This window comes from Megalobrama amblycephala, linkage group LG9, assembly GCF_018812025.1.
Source record: "Megalobrama amblycephala isolate DHTTF-2021 linkage group LG9, ASM1881202v1, whole genome shotgun sequence".
NCBI classification, from domain to species: Eukaryota; Metazoa; Chordata; class Actinopteri; order Cypriniformes; family Xenocyprididae; genus Megalobrama; species Megalobrama amblycephala.
In genome coordinates this window covers 9,939,597-9,959,717 of record NC_063052.1, presented here as the reverse complement: position 1 = coordinate 9,959,717, position 20,121 = coordinate 9,939,597, and the positions used below count along the sequence as shown (strand labels likewise).

The 20,121-nt window shown below is 39.6% G+C and overlaps 1 protein-coding gene across 3 annotated transcripts in view; it reads left to right on the top strand.

Annotated features, from left to right (window-relative positions):
• The window catches only part of smap2 (small ArfGAP2), a 28,198-nt gene extending 8,427 nt beyond the window's left edge, over positions 1-19,771 (top strand). For 2 of the 3 annotated variants that reach the window (XM_048201525.1, XM_048201527.1), the window contains exons 2-10: positions 11,981-12,114; positions 12,221-12,306; positions 12,410-12,488; positions 12,576-12,635; positions 13,963-14,038; positions 14,117-14,238; positions 14,359-14,530; positions 14,628-14,926; positions 16,854-19,771. In XM_048201525.1, the coding sequence (XP_048057482.1) occupies positions 11,981-12,114; positions 12,221-12,306; positions 12,410-12,488; positions 12,576-12,635; positions 13,963-14,038; positions 14,117-14,238; positions 14,359-14,530; positions 14,628-14,926; positions 16,854-16,979 (1,154 nt within the window). In that variant the 3' untranslated portion in view covers positions 16,980-19,771. The remainder of the gene's footprint in view (positions 1-11,980; positions 12,115-12,220; positions 12,307-12,409; positions 12,489-12,575; positions 12,636-13,962; positions 14,039-14,116; positions 14,239-14,358; positions 14,531-14,627; positions 14,927-16,853) is intronic. The other variant, XM_048201526.1, reaches the window with a different exon arrangement.
• Positions 19,772-20,121: the final 350 nt, after the last annotated feature.

The following is a 20,121-nucleotide window of genomic DNA, read 5'->3' as shown; positions in this document are numbered from 1 at the left end:
CATTTTTGAAAAAAATCTCTTGAATGAATGATTCAGTGACGGTTAGGGTTAGTTTTTTGAGGTCACAACTTCACATATTGTTCAAAAAACCACACAAAAAATGTCTTTATTAATTGATAATCTGCCTCGTAATCATAGTTTGTGTGAAAAGCAATAAAAGTTGGTGTTTTACTGCCACTTGTGTTCATTTCAACTGTAAACTGCAGTGAATTAGGTAAATTTTTGGAGTTATTGGAGATTTTGGAAAAAGGAACATTATTCCAATGAGCCGTTGTTGTTCTGCTCTCAACAGTGCTGTGCTCCTCAGCAACTTATAAATAATTCTGAATAAATCTGAATAAATGAAGTAACCACGCTAGATATAGGCTAGTCTGTGTAAGTGAGAAAGGGCAAAAGGGTGAATAATGGTTGTAATGGTGTCAAATGAGTCTAATAAACAAAATCATACAAATAAAACAAAGATACCAGTTGAATATATTTACAAAGACCCTTCTGTGAGGGTTTGATGATTAGGGAATATCAGATGTTCATCCTGTCTGAGCTGTACAGGGTCATGTGCTGGAAGCATCTGTCTCTCATTGTAAATGTTGTTTGTGTTACCCAGTAGTTATTTCTAGAACATTTAGTAGTTTAAGGAACGAATGAAAGGATTTTATTCACATGGCTGCCACATGATGCGCTTCACTCAATTTAGATGCTGTTTTATAATGATGATGTACACTCCTGGGCAAAAAATGGGCCAAGCCAAACACAGCTAAATACTAAGCTTGTAATTGCCTTAACTACAAATTATTGGTCAGGAAATTGGCAACATTTAAGCAAATGCACTTAAAAAGCCATTGCTGTCTCAGAAAAACATCAAAGACAGAATTAAGTTTTTGGTGGAATATGGAAAGTTGTGTGTGGAGTGATGAATCACAATGAAACAGTCTTCGAAAATCTAGTGAGAAATATAATAGTAAATGCATCTCTACCACAGTGAAGCATGGAGGAAGAGGTGTCATTGTGTGGGGAGCCTTTTTAGCTGCTGCTATTGTTGAGCTGCTTCACTGTGAAAAGTCATTTAATGCATTGGAGTACAGGAGAATATTGCAGAATGGCTTGCTTCACACAAATGAAAAGTTGTTATCTAAAGAGGAATGATCAGATGGTATTTTTCAACAAGTCAATGCTCCTGCCTAAATTGCAAAGACAACTAAGAAGTGGCTCATGTTTTGGCATGGTCAGAGTTTTTGGTTCCTGGTCAGCAAATTCGAACCCTATAGTGAATATTTGGCCTCACATTAAACTCAAATAAACTGGGAGACATTTTTTTTTTAACTACTCATGAACTGTTGTGGAACAACACTGACTCTTCTTCCTGTAAAACGCTGTCTACTCTGCAAGTTTACCCACACGGCTTAAACATTTAAAGAAAACAAAGGGGAAGGCTATTTTATTTATTTATTTATTTATTTATTTTGAGAAACACCAGAATTGTGTGATAAATGCCCTAACTGAAGGTTAAATGGAAAAAAATTATCCTAAGTTTGTTTTGTTATGCATCCTAATAATTAATAATGTTATGTGCCCTAGGGCTGTTATTTTGTGACTTGTATTGAGCATTTGGTTATTTACAAAGGCAACAGTTTTGGGACGTCTGCCTTTACATGCATATGAACTTTAATGACATCCCATTCTTAATCTGTAGGGTGTAATATGGAGTTGGCCCAACCCTTTGCAGCTATAACAGCTTCAACTCTTCTGGGAAGGCTTTCCACAAGGTTTAGGAGTGTGTACCATTCTCCTGGCAACCGCCAAACCCAGACTTGTCCATCGGATTGCCAGACAGAGAAGCGTGATTTTTCACTCCAGAGAACACGTCTCCACTGCTCTAGAGTCCAGTGGCGGCGTGCTTTACACCACTGCATCCGATGCTTTGCATTGCACTTGGTGATGTAATTCTTGGATGCAGCTGCTCGGCAATGGAAACCCATTCCATGAAGCACTCTACGCACTGTTCTTGAGATAATTTGAAGACCACACAAAGTTTGGAGGTCTGTAGCTATTGACTCTGCAGAAAGTTGGCGACTTCTGCGCACTGTGCACCTCAGCATGCGCTGATCCTGCTTTTACGTGGCCAACCACTTTGTGGCTGAGTTGCTGTTGTTTCCAATTGCTTCAACTTTGTTATGATACCACTAACAGATGTTTGTGGAATATTTAGGAATACCCATTCTTTCACAAATGTTTGTAGAAGCAGTCTGCATGCCTAGGTGCTTGATTTTATACACCTGTGGCCATGGAAATGATTGGAAAACCTGAATTCAGTGATTTGGAGGGGTGTCCCAATACTTTTGGTAATATGGTGTAGCTGCAAGCAGCGATTGACGGGCCCAACCCCAAGAAACCTGTGCATGGCAGGCAACATACAATCTTAATTTAATTTAAATCAAACAATGATTTTACAAAATATGAGACACTTCCTGTATTCCTTTTTTGTCATTACTTTAATCCCTTGCCATGGCAACACTGTTCAAGATATCCTATAATCGTTCACAATTCAGCATCTTCAGTGTCTTTGTTTCATGTTGACTGAGTTTGGTGGCAATTGCATGAATCACCTATGAGGAGTACTCCTATGACCCCCCCCCCCCAACTTTTGTCAAAAGGTGGCACTATAGAGCCCCCCTCCTCCCTGCCCATTTCTAAGGTTTTGCCCGTGTCTACTGATCGACAACTTTGACGTGTGTGTCGAGTTTCATCCGATTCGAAGCATGCTAAGAGTCTCAAAAACACCCAAGAATTTTGTAAAAGTTTGATGTGTTGCCATGGAAACAGTACTTAAGATATCAAGAATCCTTTCACAAGTCTACATCTGCCATGTCTTCACATTATTCTGATGAAGTTCGAAGGGAATTGGGTAAAAATAAGAGGCCGATTTCAAAGCAGTTTGAAAGTGACACACTTCCTGTTGCCAGTTGGTAGCACTATGACTTTGACTCTCAATAGTCTAATCCATGTGATTGGCCTCATATGACACAGCTGAAGTTTAATCAAAATCAGTCAATGTTTGCAGACGTGGGGAAGGCTATTCTTTTTTTTTTTTTTTTTTTGAGAAACACCAGTATTGTGTGATAAATGCCCTACCTGAAGGTTATATGGAAAAAAATTATCCTAAGTTTGTTTTATGTGTCCTAATAATTAATAATGTTATGTGCCCTAGGCCTGTTATTTGAGACTTTTGTGACTTGTATTGAGCGTTTGGTTAGTTGGTACAAAGGCAAACTGAAATTAAGATGTACTGTATTATTGGAGTGAATTCTTGGGACTAAACCAGGCCAGTTTTGTTCAGGGGAAACATTTTTTCAGCGATTATAAAACACTATTGTAATGTCTGGAAATTTGAATGTTACACATTCCCAGGGTCTGACCTGTGTGGGTACTGCTTTGGCACTGTTGCAAAACGGCTGTCTTAGTGTGTGAATTAAAACTCGATTTTAAAGGCTACTGAAGATCATTGCTGTTAGTAATGTAGTGCAAGATGTTGTAGATGTGCAGACATCATAACAGAGCTACAACCGCCCCGGTTCTCCAGGTGTCATGTCGGCTTTGGAGATTAGTATGAAAGTCAAACTGCAGTCCTAATACTGCACAGACACGTGATAATGGCATGAGAGCAGAGAGTTCATGTCTGCATAATTAAGTACAAGGCCTGTCTTTATGAATTTTAATCCTGAATAAACCAAAAAGTCCATCTGCTCTGAGGGGTGCCAGAGTCCATTTCATGTCCTCTGGATATTTTGGGGTAGGCGAAGCCCTGTAGTTTACAGAAAAAAACTGGTAGCCTGGCAGGCCAAGAATCCCTCAACCTAGTTGGAGAAACTGGCACTGCATCTGAAATCCGATACTTCCCTATACATAAGGGGCTTTCGCAAAGGAGGAACCTTTTCATAGTTCCTAGAACTATTGGCGGAAGTACCCGGATTTTGCCGTGCTCACACCTCAGGAACTAGGAAAGATTTTAGTTCTAGGAACTCCTTTTGGGGGAACTAAATTAGCTCCTACTTCAGAGTAGGGTCTAAACCAGCACTATAGAAACTACCAGTGAAGTAAGTGTTTGTTGATTGGCTGAACGCACTTGAAACACTGACACCCGCCATTTAAAAAAAAAAAAAGCTGTATACACACACAGTTTATAGCCTATATATTTACTCCAAAAATTAACTCTATGAACATAAAAAACAATGATAGATGGACCTCTCAAGTTCAGGAGAAAATCCAACGGAATTTTGAGGGGACCAAGCGACACGTTTATGTATTTCTGCTCAGTTAGTGACACTGGACATCAACCACATGGCAAACAATAATACTTTTTCATATACTGTCTTCTTTCTTTGTATAACAGTTCTATGTAGTAACATTAGACAGGCTGTTAAACAAATCATAAACTAATTAAGATAGAGAATGTGAGTGCTGTGTGCTCAGGCTCTGGCATTCTCAGCGCCGTCAAAATAAAAATCACAACAACAAGCGCAGCTTACTTCACTTCATAGTTCCTACTGGTGGTGCGAATTTAACCAGAAAAAAACGGCCCTAGGGGAACTATTAGTTCTCGGGGAACCACCATGGTGGCTAGTTCATAGAACTATGTTCCTAGAACTACCCGGTGCGAAAACCCCTGTAGTATTCGGAAAACAGTATGCCAGCAGACTAATATGTACCCAGATAACCTTCTATTTCCACTGAGATTCTGAAGTGCGCATTCCATGGACACTTTACTATCCATGAGGCCACGGGAGAGGATTAATCAATGGCAGTGAAGCGACGCAACTGACGCCAATAGGTCACATGACAATAATAAGATGTCCGAAATTCATTCCTACTGCCTATTTATACTATATACTATACTAAATTCAAATGTAGCACCTACTCAGACAGTATGTGATTTCAGATGCAGCGCAGGCCTCTAGTTCATTGGTTTAGTTTAGCCCAGTCTGTGATTTTCCCCCATAATGCTTTTCTCAGTGATCCATTTAGAACTTGAGATTCTTAGACATGTGATGCTGATCCATGTGGCTTAATGCGTCCTGAGCAGGTTTGTCCTGTCGAGAAGGGAATTTGAAATCAGGTCTCTACTGAACAACCACATGTTGCACATTTTCAGTTTCTATGTACTTAAAGAGTGTGTGTGCATGTGTGTTTGTGGCCCAGTGTTTGTTCGGTACACATCCTCTCACAGCAGGTCCAACCAAAGTCCACGTTTCTCTTCTGAGTTGGTCTTTCTTGTTGTTTGATTCAGGCACACTGACTCTCATCTATCTTTTGGCAGACTAGAATGCTGTCTGTCAGAGGAACACATTGTAGATCACAGAATGTTAATGTAACTTTAAGAGCAACATTACAACAGCTTTGCGGCCTGTAAAATCACAGAGACTGTAAACAAGGCTCCTGTCAAGCTGGAGGGGAAGCTGTTCACTCGTTTCTGTAGATCAACAGTTGCCTGGAGTGCGTCAAGGAAATGCAGGGCTTTTCTCTAACAGTAGCTCAGATTTTTATCTGCCTACCCACATGGCCCCACCACAATATTATACATTTTCAAAACATATTTTTACACTATACACTAACTTCAGTACATTTTATTTTTAAAGAAATTAATACTTTTATTCAGCAATGATGCAGCAAATTGATCAGAAGTGACAGTAAAAAACTTTCACATTGTTGCAACATATTTGTTTCAAATAAATGCTGTTCTTTTGAAAAAGTATTATGGCTTCTGCAAAAATATTAAGCATCAACTGTTTTCAACATTGATAATAATAAGAAATATTTTTTGAGTGCCAAATCAGCATATTAGAATGATTCCTGAAGGATCATGTGTAGGGCTGGACGATTATGGCCTAAAATCAAAATCTCGATTAATTGAACATTTTACCTTGATTACGATTAATGAACGATTATTTTGTTTCCGTTTTTTTTTTTTTTTTTTTGCCCTCATAGTTAACTGACAAGGTTTGTAGGCTACTGTAAATATGCTTGACTATTATTATATTTTTTCCTATTGAAGGAGCGATCTGACATAGCTCACTATCAGCAGTTAGTCACTATCTGCTCGTTGTAAATCAGATAGCACAGTACCAGTGCGTAATGAGAGCGATTGCGTGTGAATTAGTCATACTGTCTCTCTATTAACTGTGAAGCTGTGGGTTGTTAATAGTTCCTTCAAAAGTAGAAAAATAAATGCTTTAATAAGTTTTGAGTTTCTAAGCTACTTTAGTGATAAATCACAGGACAGCGCTGACAACTAGTATCTGCGTTCCTCTCTGTGCGCGCGATCTTCACGTTTTGTGCAGCTACTGTTTGTATGAGTGTTCATGCCATAATGCAGCTGCGCAAACGCGGTAGCTCGATATAATACATCCGATCGTCTAATCGCTTGAATGTCCAAACCATAAAATAAATACAACTGACAAAGTTTAGGGAAGACGCAAGGCTCACCGCTCGCTCGCCATCACTATGTGTTGAACCGGCGTTCACCTCCGTGTTTTGCTTTTATGCCACTGACTGGACGGGGCAGAGTCACGTGCTATGTTTTTAAAGGGAAGGATTAAAAAAACGAAATAACCGACATGGGAAAATACGTCGGTTAGAGGTTCTGAATTTCGGTTTCGATTACTTTTCGATTAATCGTCCAGCCCTAATCATGTGACACCAAAGACTGAAGTAATGATGCTGAAAATTCAGCTTTGCATCATAGGAATAAATAACAACTTACAATATATGAAAATAGAAAAAAGTTATTTTTATTTAAGCCACTTTTATTTCTGATTAAAATAAATGCAGCCTTGGTGATAACAGATGTGAGAGACATAAGAGCTTAAGAGACTTTAGATCAGAATCAAGAACAGGAACTAACCGTTTATATAATATATATTATATTATATTAATATATAATATGTGTGTGTTTATTTTGTGTCTACATATTGAATTATCGGTATCGACCAAAATTTTCATATCGGTGCATCCCTAGTTGTTACAGTGGTCAGTTGGAGTAAATATTGAGCTGTGATGTTTAATTCCTCTTGACTGTTGTCTAACAATAATAACAAAAAAACCTGAAGTTTTTATTTGCAAAGCATAAAACCACATGCACGTGATCAACAACACAGCAATGGCCCAATAGGGCAAGTGATGTTTCTGTCAGCTGACCCAAAACTCTCTTGTATTGTTCCTGGACTATCATGCCATCTTGTTTGTTTTGCCCCCAAACTAATTTCCCTCTTCTTTTTTTTCCCTTTTTTTCCCCCGTTTTGGTACACAGTTTATAGAGTGTTCAGTGTAAGTCAGTGGGATGTTTTTTCCATTGTTTCATCATCTACCAGGTCAAAAAAACGTAAGCCTAATCATAATAATGCCATATCTCATATATAAGCTGCCTATTCAAGGTATCATGTCTGTAGCATAAACAGTGCAGGAGTTACCCACCGGGTTCAAATCCCAAACCCTAAGTATGAGCATTGTGATGTTTGGCTTAGCAAGTACCACTAATAAACAGGTGGCTTGGCATGTGTCCTTTCTCTGGCTCTCACTAGTGCTTCTCTCTAATAGGCTAATAAGTGTGAACTGCATGTGTGAATCTCTCCACCCTGTTCTGTTATGTATCTCTTGTGATTCACCCTGAAACCTGCCTGACTCCACATGGCTGTTTATTACAGCCTCACATGTTCTTCAGTCCATCCTCCATCCCAGACGCAAACACCCTCTCTCTCCCTGTGCCTGAGCTGATGTCCTCCAGTAATACCGCACAAGCTGATTACCCCTTAGCCATGCAGGCGGGTTCAGCAGGAGACCGAAAGAGAGAGAGAGAGAGAGAGAGAGGGATATTTGTAGGTGGTGGGATGAATAGGTAATCTAAAGAGGCCTGCGGCACAGAAGAGCTCATGAAAATTGTGTTTTATACAGCTGCAGTGAACCAGCGTGCATCCCGTTGGGAATATCCCTTTCCTCTGGCACAGGGCCATCTCACATTAGAGTCCATGCCAAATCTCAGATGTGAGTGTGACCGTGTGCATAGTGCAGACGTAAACCAAAGCCCTGGTGCTCCATTAAGGGCCAAATCAACGCCTTTTTAGCAGAATAAATATTAGATCTCAGATTTCATGATTAGATTTTGGCTTTCTGTGCTTTTTTGGTACAAAGAGGTTAGGTGGTCTTGTCTAGCCTGTCCATTGATTTCCAGCATACAGTCTGGTCCACTTTCACTCACTTACACAGGAAAAGACCTTCTGACTGACACAAAACCCTAACACAGTGTCTACACCGAAAGAAAATATAATCCGTGATATTGTCCAGGGTTGCCAACTTTGGGACTTTGGCTGGAGTGAGACTTTGTAAAAATTTCAGTTTGCGCATGTGCGTGGAAAAAATTTTTGGTAACCCTAATTTTAAAAATCAATGTCAGTCCATGTTTACTTAGTATCATTGGGGTGAAATAATTTATTTTATTTTTTGTCAGTTTTGTTACCTGACAGGGGCGGAGCCAGACATTGTAAACATTCGGGCTTAGCCCAAATCTATATTTGTCCAAAGACATTTCAATTTTCTATTAATAGCTTTACTGACTTGAAAGGAGCTTTTGTTGTCGTATTCTTGTTTAGAAAATGTACATTATTTGACACTGTAATTTGTAAAACTTTGTTGGATGTACCTCCGCTAGGGGGGTCCGGGGCTCTCTCTCTCTCTCTGCTCGTGCGCGCTGAAAATTTCATATTTTGGTATGAACATTAACCCGCCAGTGTGGCGGATAGCCTTTTGAGATTTGCTCGCCAAACGGAAAATCTTCCCGCATTTGGCGCTTGGCGGGTGTTAATTTCGGACCCTACATGAGACTATTTTTATTGAGCAATTTAGCTAGCCCACATCATAACGCACGTCAGACAACATTTGCAACTATAGTTGAAGTCTGTAACTTAGTCTCGGCACACAGACTGATTAGGCAAGGCTACGTCTGTAGTGACAAGGCTCACCATTTTATTATTTGCTTACCTTGATTGTCTTCCAAACTTTCACACGTGCCGACTCCGACTCCGAACCTATACTCCGAACTGTCTCTGAACTTCTCACACGCAACTGACGTATCAGGTGCAAGGTTTTCAGCCAATCAACGATCAGAGAATACTGCAGTGAGAACGTTGTAGGGAGATGTAACAGCTGTGGGCCTCAAACTCCTCTCCTGTCATAAATAAGCTGTGGTCTAGTCATCAACAGAAAGTAACGGATTGAGAGGGGAGAAAAATGGATTTTGGCGTGACATTTCTTGCGTGTGCGTGAGAGCGTGAGATTGATGCTGAAAGCGTGAGTGTCACGCCAGAACCCTGTATTGTCTACACTGGATGCGGCACGGCACAACAAATTCCCGACAGTAAATGGATTCCCCGTTCTATTTCTGACGTGCTATCCAACGGTCATCTTGTCGCGTTCAGTGTAGACCGCTTTTAGCTGTTGCGGCATGGCGCGACATGACGCAATAAAAGTCGCGTCTGGTGTAGACACGCTCAAAATATTTAATTTGTTTGAGTAGGACAAACTTAAATTAAACCAATTAGTCAAATTAACTTTTATGAGTATTTAGCACTTTCTTTTTCTTTCAAGTTCACAGAACTGATATATTTTAAGTAAACGGAACTGTTTTTCATTGTTTTAAGTTTTATGAACGCATTTATTTTAATTTAGATGAACTTAAGTTTAATAGAAATTGGGCTGGGATATCTATTTCCCAGCATGCTTTGCCCAAGTCTCTAATGCTCACCTGCATTTTAAAATGTGATTTATTCCTGTGATGGGATGGCAAAGCTGAATTTTCTGCCGTCATTACTCTAGTCTTCAGTGTCACATGATCTTTCAGAAATCATTTTAATATGCTGATTTAATGATCGATAAACAATTCTTATTATAATCAATGCTGAAAATAGTTGTGCTGCTTAGTATTTTTGTGGAAACTGTAGTAGATATTTTTTTTCAGGATTCTTTGAAAGTTCAAAAGAACAATTTATTTGCAATTTTAACCATCCTTGTATAAAAGTATTAATTTTATTTATTCAGAAATGTATATTATTGAAATGATGTCATCGTTTGGCAATGGAATTGCATTTCTTTTTTCAAAAGATTTATTATTAAAAGTATTAATAGAATCATTAATGTAATTGTTAAGGAAATGGATTTGTTAAATTCTTTTTTTAAAGATTCAGTGCAAGGCAACTTTGTAAAATCCAGCTAATATTACTTCCTCACAAGCCTCCCCATCTGATCGGAGCTTGTTATTTTCAGTGCTGTTCAGTTTTGTGTGCTGTACACACGAGACAGTCAGCGAACGGCCTGTGGGCGGCCCATGGGCGTGCCATCTGATGCTTACTCAAGGTTAGAGGCAAACGGTCTACTTTGTGTCAAATTAGATCCACTCAGATGAATATAACCACAGCAGGTGCACTGTGTAAACAGCAGGTATGACCGTCCCAGAATGCCGTGCATTTGTTCCAGAGAACCCTAAGCAATTAAGAGGAAATGTTGCCACAACAATCCTCTGTGACATCACATCAGGAGACCAACCAGAGCAATAACTTAGTGTTGTGCTGCCACCTATTGGCCAAAACGGATATTGCTTCATAAGAGCACAAAAGCTCAATACTTTTGCTTGGAGACAGTCTTCTTTGGCATTGTCTTTGAAGCTTGCTCATGTCTCAGCAGAGTATGGTTACATAATGTGTTTGAAGTAGAAAAATGGTGATAACAACACATATATGCACCTTCAGGCATTGTTCTCTGATTCAAATGGCTTTGTTGCAGGTAGTGTGGGCTTCATCATGACTGTGTATTTATATGTGTAATTTAAGAGCAGTAGGAAGGACTACAGATGCTGCAGGGGCTGGTGGGTGTGCGTTATCAGCGTTGAGCCAGCGTGTCCACATGACTGCCCAAACTGGATTAGTGGTTGCAGTGTGTGAAGCTTGCTATTTTCTCTTCTAATGCCAAACAGGAGAATGTAAATATCACTCCCCAGCAGGCGCCCTCTATCTCTCGTTCCCTTCCGTCTGTGTTTTTCTGTCCATTCTCTCCTTCACTGACTCATTAAATTGCTTTAGCCAGGGCTGGGCTGAATTCTGATTTTAAGAATTGGCTCCATTTCAGTTCATGAGATGGAATTTGAATTGATTCATCCACATCCCACAGGAAGTTGAATTGTAATGACACGAAGAGGAATTTGCTGCATTTTAATAAAGCATAATGAAATCTGTAATTGTATAACTTTATATAAATGAACATTAGCGTCAACATTTCAATCCATTTCTATAATAATAATTGATTATATATAAAAAATATGATTGGTTATTCATATGAATATGAAATATACACGCAAGTTTGGAGTTGATAAGATTTTTTAAAAGTTTTTGAAAGAAGTCTTTTGTGCTCTGCTCACCAAGGCTGCATTTATTTGATTCAAAAATACAGTAAAAACAGTAATATTGTGAAATATTATCACAATTATAAAATTATATTTTTTAATATATTTTAAAAGTATTATTATTATCAATTATCAACTTATTATTATTATCATCAATGTTGGAACAGTTGGAAACTATGATGCATTTGTTCAGGATTTTTTAAAATTTATTAATAGAAGGTTAAAAAAACAGCATTTGTTTAATCTTTTGTAATATTATAAATGTATTTACTCTCACTTTTGATCAATTTAATGAGTTCTTGCTGAACAAAAATATTAATTTCTTTCCAAAAAAGCTTACTCAACTGAAATATTTTGAATAATTAGAATAATTGAATTTTTTTTTTTTTTTTTTAAATATAATGAAATGTATATAAATTAAATATATGTTGTCTAATTATTAATATAATTTAATATTCCTGGAAATAAAAAAAAGGTAGATAAAACTGTGGTCCTAATTAAATACATTTCTTTAATGTCTTAATTTGTTTTTTCGCCCATCAGGTCCCAGATGGGCATCCTGGAATCTTGGAATCTTCATTTGTATCCGCTGTGCGGGAATCCACCGGAATCTTGGTGTGCACATATCACGAGTTAAATCTGTAAACCTGGACCAGTGGACTCATGAGCAGATACAGGTAAGCTCTTCTGATCAAGGTTTCCAGCAGAACGGGCATTGCTTATGATTTTATCATGATCTATGTATGATATAGATGTGTTTATGCATGTTTTGTATGTGCTCAGTCTGTTCAGGAGATGGGGAACGCCAAAGCTCGGCGACTATACGAGGCCTTTTTACCAGAGTGCTTCCAGCGCCCAGAGACAGACCAGTATCCTTTAGTGTGTGTATATATGTGTGTACAAAACTGTGCATGAATGTTTAAGATTATCCTCCCCTCATATTAAAGGTTTCCCTTAAGCAACGCAATACAGAGCTGCTGAGATTTTTATCCGTGACAAATACGATAAGAAGAAATATATGGATAAATGCATTGACATCCAGTCCTTTAGGGTAAGTCCAAAGATGTTAGAATTTAAAATTTGTGTTTTAATTTAATTTCGTTAAAAGAATAAAGTTGATTTCCTTTTCATTTTTCAGAAAGAAAAGAGTGAGACCGTAACGAAAGAGGCTCCTGTTGTTTTTGAAAAGATGAAGCTGGTGGGTTTCTGCATTTGTGCAATTAAGCTGTTCAGTTTAATAACAGTGATTCTCACCCTTTTTGACTTGAAAGCCTCCGTTGTCCAACAAAGGCTCCGCTCCCTGATATTGGGTATTTATGCTCTAATTATGACAAAACTGCTGATGAATTAAATTAAAACTGTGATTGAGTGATTTCAGAAGTTTCAAGAACTGTATGTTCCTCAATTAAAACAATAGTTTTTACAGTTATTGAAGGGGGAAAATAAATATATTTATATTGTTTATTATTTGTATTTCATTATTTATTAATTTTATTATTATATTAAATAAGAAATAAAGTTTACATATTGATTTATGTGTTTTTTAGCCTTTTAATTTAGATGAGAGTTTGATTATTTTATTATATTAATAATAATTTAAATTTAAAGTACTCTTCAGTCATCTTGAGGTCTCCTTGGAAGTTTCCTGAAGCCCCGTAGTGGGTCCTGGTCCTCTGATTAAGAACCACTAGTTTATAGACCTAAAACCCAGAAGAAAGTTAGCATTTTTGAACCATGTATTCCCTCAACAATTTCTAATGGGTTTTTAGAATAGCAGATTTTGATTTACGAGTAAAATTGGGTCTGTGGTTACTTATTACTTGAAGGGACTCTAAGTCTTGTTCTAATTTTATATTGAACACCCATGCTCAAAAACTGAAAACATTCACAAAACATTTTCATTATAGAGACATTAGAAATTCCTTATGGAGCCTTCTGGGTTGACCTACAAATTGATGGCATAACCGAACAACTCTGTTAAAGGGGACCTATTATGCCCTTTTTTATAGTGTGGATTTTGCTTTCTGGGTCTACTAGAATAGGTTTTCATGCTTGATTATTATTTTTCACATATTTTATTGCAGCACCTTGCTTCCCAGTCTGTCAGTAACACTTTGTTTAGTTCCGGTCTTTATGAATCCCCTTCTTCCGGAAAGCGCAGTGTGTTCTGATTGGTCGGCTGGACCAATGTTTTGTGATTGGTTCAATCAATTTGAGTGTGTTTCGGAAATATCACATCCCTTACCATAACCGCGAGTTTCAACACACTACTAACGCAACTCGACCAAGCCTCTCCTCCTTTATTTTGCACATGCCCTAGGCGGGAATTATTTAAATGAAGAATATTGTGACATGTTCGTTCCCAGAAGAAAACTCAAGACTACTATGGAGACATTTTTCATTCTAAAACAGCAAAATTACACACTAAAGAAAGTGTAAAATAGCATAATAAGACCCCTTTAAAATAACAAAATGGCGTTTTTATCATTAACACATGAGTAAGACTATGTTTGTTTGTCTTGCAGAAAAAAGACGAGCCACAGCCATTCAAAAACAGTCCAAAGAAGCAGTCACAGTCTGTTAATGACTTACTAGGGCTAGGTAATGTGCTAAACTAAACATTATACATATCATTACAACCACAATATAGACTTTTGATGTTGAAACTCTCATTTCCAGATGCCCTAGCTCCTCAAGCTCCCGTGTCCAATGGCAAACAGAGCACTGAAATTAGTCCCGCCCTCGACCTCTTCACCTCTATGCCTGCTGCCGTCAGCAGCTCAAACTCCGCCAGGAGCACGGTAAAGATGTTCATACTGAGATTTCACTTCATTCTCACGGCCCTTGACTATCTTGAATCCAACTTTAGAGTGATTAATGCATGTAAACCAAATAGTTTAAGTGTTTTTCCCCCACTCTAGCCTAGCTCAGGGTCCATGCCCACTGGACGGGTAGCAGCATCAGTGCCCGAAAACCTCAGCCTGTTCCTAGATCCCCCCACCAAAAGCGAGGACAGCGGAAAGAAGATGTCAAAGGACTCAATCTTGTCCCTGTACAGCAGTACAGCTCCACAAACAAACATGGCCGCTCATGGTGAGATTAGTTTCAGGATGAAGGCAAATTTGAAACGACTTACTCAAAATATGGCTCTTTTGTACTGTTTATGCATGTTTATCTGTTTCTGTTTTAGCTGGCATGTATATGGGAGCAACTCAGATGGGCTATGTCCCTGCTGCAGGCTACGGCCAATACCAGGCCCTGGCTGCGCAGCAGGGCATGATGGGGCCTATGATGGCTCCACAGATGAACATACTGGGACAGGCGGGTGTCATGCCGCAGACCGGAATGGCAGCTGCTCCTCCGTACATGGCAGGGGTGCAGGGGGGCGTAATGGGAATGCAGAATGGGATGATGGGAAGCATGGCAGCAGTTCCTCAGCAGGCATATGGAGCACAGCAGGCCCAACAGATGCAGTGGAACATCAGCCAGGTAACAAGCGCTGGAATCATGATTACCATGCTAACAGAGCAAATAGACTCTGTTCACACTGATAGCCCAAAACATTTTAGGTACATTCGAACTCAAATCGATTTTGATACTTGAAGAAACAAACATTAAAGGGATAGTTCACACAAAAATGAACAGTCTGTGAGATGTTCCTCACTGCAGAACATGAGATCCAGGGGGCCCAACTCTAGATCCAACTCCTCCCACTTTACATATCCCTAAACCTACCCGTCTCCACCCCATGGATCTAAACCTACTCCTCTCCACCCTCTGGATCGAGATCCAACTCCTCCCACTTCACGTATCCCTAAACCTACCCGTCTCCACCCCCTGGATCTAAACCTACTCCTCTCCACCCCCTGGATTGAGATCCAACTCCTCCCACTTTACATATCCCTAAACCTACCCGTCTCCACGCCCTGGATCTAAACCTACCTGTCTCCACCCCTCCTCCCACTTTACATATCCCTAAACCTACCCGTCTCCACCCCATGGATCTAAACCTACTCCTCTCCACCCTCTGGATCGAGATCCAACTCCTCCCACTTCACGTATCCCTAAACCTACCCGTCTGCACCCCCTGGATCTAAACCTACTCCTCTGCACCCCCTGGATTGAGATCCAACTAATCCCACTTTACATATCCCTAAACCTACCCGTCTCCACGCCCTGGATCTAAACCTACCTGTCTCCACCCCTCCTCCCACTTTACATATCCCTAAACCTACCCGTCTCCACCCCATGGATCTAAACCTACTCCTCTCCACCCCCTGGATTGAGATCCAACTAATCCCACTTTACATATCCCTAAACCTACCCGTCTCCACGCCCTGGATCTAAACCTACCTGTCTCCACCCCTCCTCCCACTTTACATATTCCTTAACCTACCCGTCTCCCCCTACTGGATCTTGTGTGTTCTGCAGTGAGGGGCTACTGCAGTCTGTCATCATTTACTCACCTTCATGATGTTCCAAACCTGTATGACTTTCACAAAAGAAGGAACACAAAAAAAGATATATTTAAGAATGTACTCATTGTTTTTTCCATGCAGATATCATGATTAGACTGGAGCTTTCATGCTTCAAAAACTGCTGAAGCACAATAAAAATATCCAAATGACTCATATGCTTTATTTTAAGCCTTCTAATTTCAAATGATACATTACTGGCCATAAACTGTTAGTCTTAAATACTTATGGAGAGAGCAATATACTTTAGGGCGTGATCCTTGTATTTTATTCCCGCCATAGTAAAACTGAAACTGTCCTGGAAAATGAGTGGGAACCCTGAACTTTTGAAACGGTAGTGTTCTTCTCTCATGACCGTAAAAAAAAGAGATCTAGGGCGGCTGTCGAGATTTCAGTCAATAATGACTTAAAGGGATAGTTCACCTAAAAATGAAAATTCTGTCATCATTTACTCACCCTCAAGTTGTTCCAAACCTGTATAAATTTCTTTCTTCTGCTGAACACAAAAGAAGACATTTTGAAGAATATGGGTAACCAAACAGTTGATGGGCCCCATTGACTCCCATAGTATGGAAAAAAAAATACTATGGAAGTGAATAGGAGCCATTTCATTTTTGGGTGCACTATCCCTTTATTTAATTTTAAATTTAATCTGTTCCTCACACAAAGTTGTCGTGTGGCTTCTGAAGATGTACACGACTTGAATATACTACATTTATGACACTTTTTTGCAGTCTTTTTGAAGCTTGAAAGCTTGAAGCTTGCAACCGTATTGACAAAAATAACCAGTATAAAGTTTCTCTTTTTGTCTTCCAATAAAAAAAAAAAACCCACAGGTTTGGAACGACATGAGGGAGAACAAATGAAATCAACAAATGTAAGTGTCATTGTTACTTTCTTTTAATTGCCTGTAATAACCATTTCTGTTGTCTCTCTCACAGATGACTCAACACATGGCAGGAATGAATTTCTACAGTGCCAATAACGTGATGGGATACGGGCAGTCCATGGGCGGAGCGGCTGCTCCAGGTTCAAATCAAATGCTTGGGTCACACGTGTGGAAATGATGATGTCATAAAGAGAGAGAGTGGGACAGCGTGTCTGAATTGGGTGGGCTGGGTTTGCGCCACGACTGACTGACAGCAGAAGGGGAACAGATTGTAGGAGCAAACACGTTGGGGAGTTGATTGCAATCGAAGCAAAGTCTCTACCTCCCTCATTCTCAGAGCCAGATTTTCATGCTTGCCTTCAAACAATCACATACTCAGAGAGAGAATAGAGGTTTTCTTCACAAGGTATGGTGCATATGCAGCGTATGCTCCTCTCAGCAGAATGTCACACGATTCACAGACGTTCCTAAATGATGTGTTTTTGCTACATCCGCTTGAGGATTTGGTTTTCTATTCTCTCTTTTATCGGTCACCGTGATTTTACCAAGTCGGACTTGTTCCTGGATCAACATATTTTGTTGATCCTGGAACAACATTCGTAAGTCTGAATTAAGGGTGTGTTCACACTTGTAGGTCGGTTCTCTTGGTTCTTAAAATAGAAAACAATACATTTAGTCTTGGTTCACTTTGTGTTCACACTAGCTGCGTCCGAAATTGAATACTTCTCTACTGTATAGTATGCAAAAAACAGTACGCCAACAGAGTAGTATGTCCAAATTCATAGTATTCGAAAAACAGTAGTCGAACAGTCCCCGGATGACCTACTATTGCCGGCGAGATTCTTAAGTGTGCATTCGATGGATACTTTACTATCCCATGAGGCCATGGGAGAGGATTTATGAATGGAGGGGAAGCGACGTAACTAACGCCGATAGGTCACATGATAATGATAACATGGCGGATGTAGCATGTCTGGATTACATTCATACTCCCCCCCCATTCATACTATATAGAACATACTGTCGCAAAGTAAGTTCAAATTCAAATGTAGTACCTACTCAGACAGGGGGGGTAAAAATCACGTTCCGGGGGGTAGAATTCACGTTTTTGGCATTCCAGTCCCGCCTTCTAAATAAGAGCCAGTAGTCGATTGGTAAAGTCATCGCGTCATTCAAAGAGATAGGAGCTGCACTTGCATGCCTGAAAGGCGTTTCAAAGATGGCCGCAGAGTGAAACAACTTGTCTTAAAGGGACTTTGCCTGTACTGAACAATAATGGTCAACATCGCAACTATGATGAGAAAATACAGGTATGCTTGAGCATTCTGTCCTTTTTAGGGTCGCATCTTGTGACATCATGTCCTGTTTTTGGTTCGTTTACATGTACTTGGTCCACGTTCATATCATTGAACCACACCAGAGTTCATTTGGAATCAGATCGAGACCCATCTTTTCAGGGGTCTCGGTCCGCTTGTTTGGTGCGCACCAGGGTTTGGATGGCAGCGTTCACACTTATTCAAATGAACCGCACTAACAGAGCAATCTCACCTGGGTTTGTTTTAATCGAAGCAAACATGCCAAGTGTGAACACACCCTTAGTCCTAACCCTATGAGGGAAATGATAGGTGAATAACACTGATGTAGAAGCACTTAACCCTGGTTGTAAGCCTAAACGTGACATAAACTGTAAACTTTTCCGTCAGATCTGATTGGTTGATTGAAATATTGTTCCAGGATCAACAAAGATGTTGATCCAGGAACATGGTTGTACTTGGTGAAATCACGTTCACCCTGTTTTATCAGTGTTAAGTTGCAGTCAAATTTACCATTGTTCAGCAGATTTTTTTTTGTGGGCAAAATCCAGTCAGTTCAATAGGAATCCACGTGATCTGGAATTTTGTGTGAGGGCAGCATTTTCGAGTTGGTTGAGTGAATTCACCACGTTTACCAACAGAAACCTGCAATGGACCTTTTTTGCCTGTGAAAATTGGCAGAAATTTCATTATTGCGACCTCTCCTTTAGTTTCAATTAACGACGGTTGTTTCATTTTAGACACTTGATCATAAAGATACACGTGTAACGCAGGCTATACGTCTCATCAAAAGCATGTTTGCAGTCATAAATGAGCAGCTGGAAGTCATTTTTGTTAGTAAAAGTCTTAAACTTTACTACTGAGGAAAATGTCTGTTTTATGTCTCTGCTATCAGGTTCTGCAAACCTACGAATGATACTCTTGTATTGTCGTCTTTCTAACGCACAGGGTACAACTAAGCCACTTTGACTTTGCTTTCCGTCTCACTCGCTCTCAACTCAGGAGAAATAAAGGCTTGGGAGGATGAGGGTTCTCACATCCATCTCATAGCAGGACATTTACATTCAGCCAAAGATTTATTAACGCTTAGTAGTCGGCACAGATCTTTGGAATGACACGTTCTAGACGGATCCATGCTGCTTTGCATCGTTTCAGAGCATTGCGGTTTGACCTCAAGAGTTTAATGGCACCATTGATTGTATTGTGCACTGCTTTTTTCCCTCATTACTGAGTGCAGGGTCACCGCTGGCAGAGAGAATGAAATTTTGGGACACTCAGGCTGCAGTTTGGACCGAGACCAAATGAATGTTTCACTCTGACTGCTGCCCGAAGAGCAGAATTTGCCATGGCCACTGTGTGAAGTTCATTCAAAGCAGTCAGCTTGGGGTTTCATTGACTTTGTTCGCTGTTTGTTTGAGCCTAACATCTACTTTTAAAGTAACCAAATGTGATGAGCTTCACTCTTGATCTTATTTTAAACTAGAGCATGTGAAAAGGAGAAACTAAGACCCCTTTAAAATGACTACTTCCCTGGTGAACAACTGGTTTGCTGGTCTGGTTTACTGGTTTCAGGCAGGTTTTAGGCACTCGTCAGCTGGTCAGGCTGGGAGACCAACTAGCCAACAGCAGCTTGGCCTGGCTGGAATAACAACAAGACCAGACCAGACCAAAAACCATCTTAAGCTGGTTTATTTTATTTTTTGATACATTAAATACGTCAATGCTTTTGTGTTTGTTTTCAGGTTTTATCTTTCATAGCCATAGAGACTGAAAATGTTCTGCCTGTGAATATGATAATACTCTGTATATGACAATGATTTGCCATTGCGTTAGACTTCTCTACATTTTACAATATTTGGTTGCTGTGTTTTTTCGTTGTAGCCCTGAATGTAAAGAATTGTTTGCTAATAATATTACTTGCGCTTTTTATACCTTGGTGAGTATTTGGTCTGAAATGACAATGTCATTGTGGACTTGAACATCACTGCTCTCTACTGGCCAATCAAT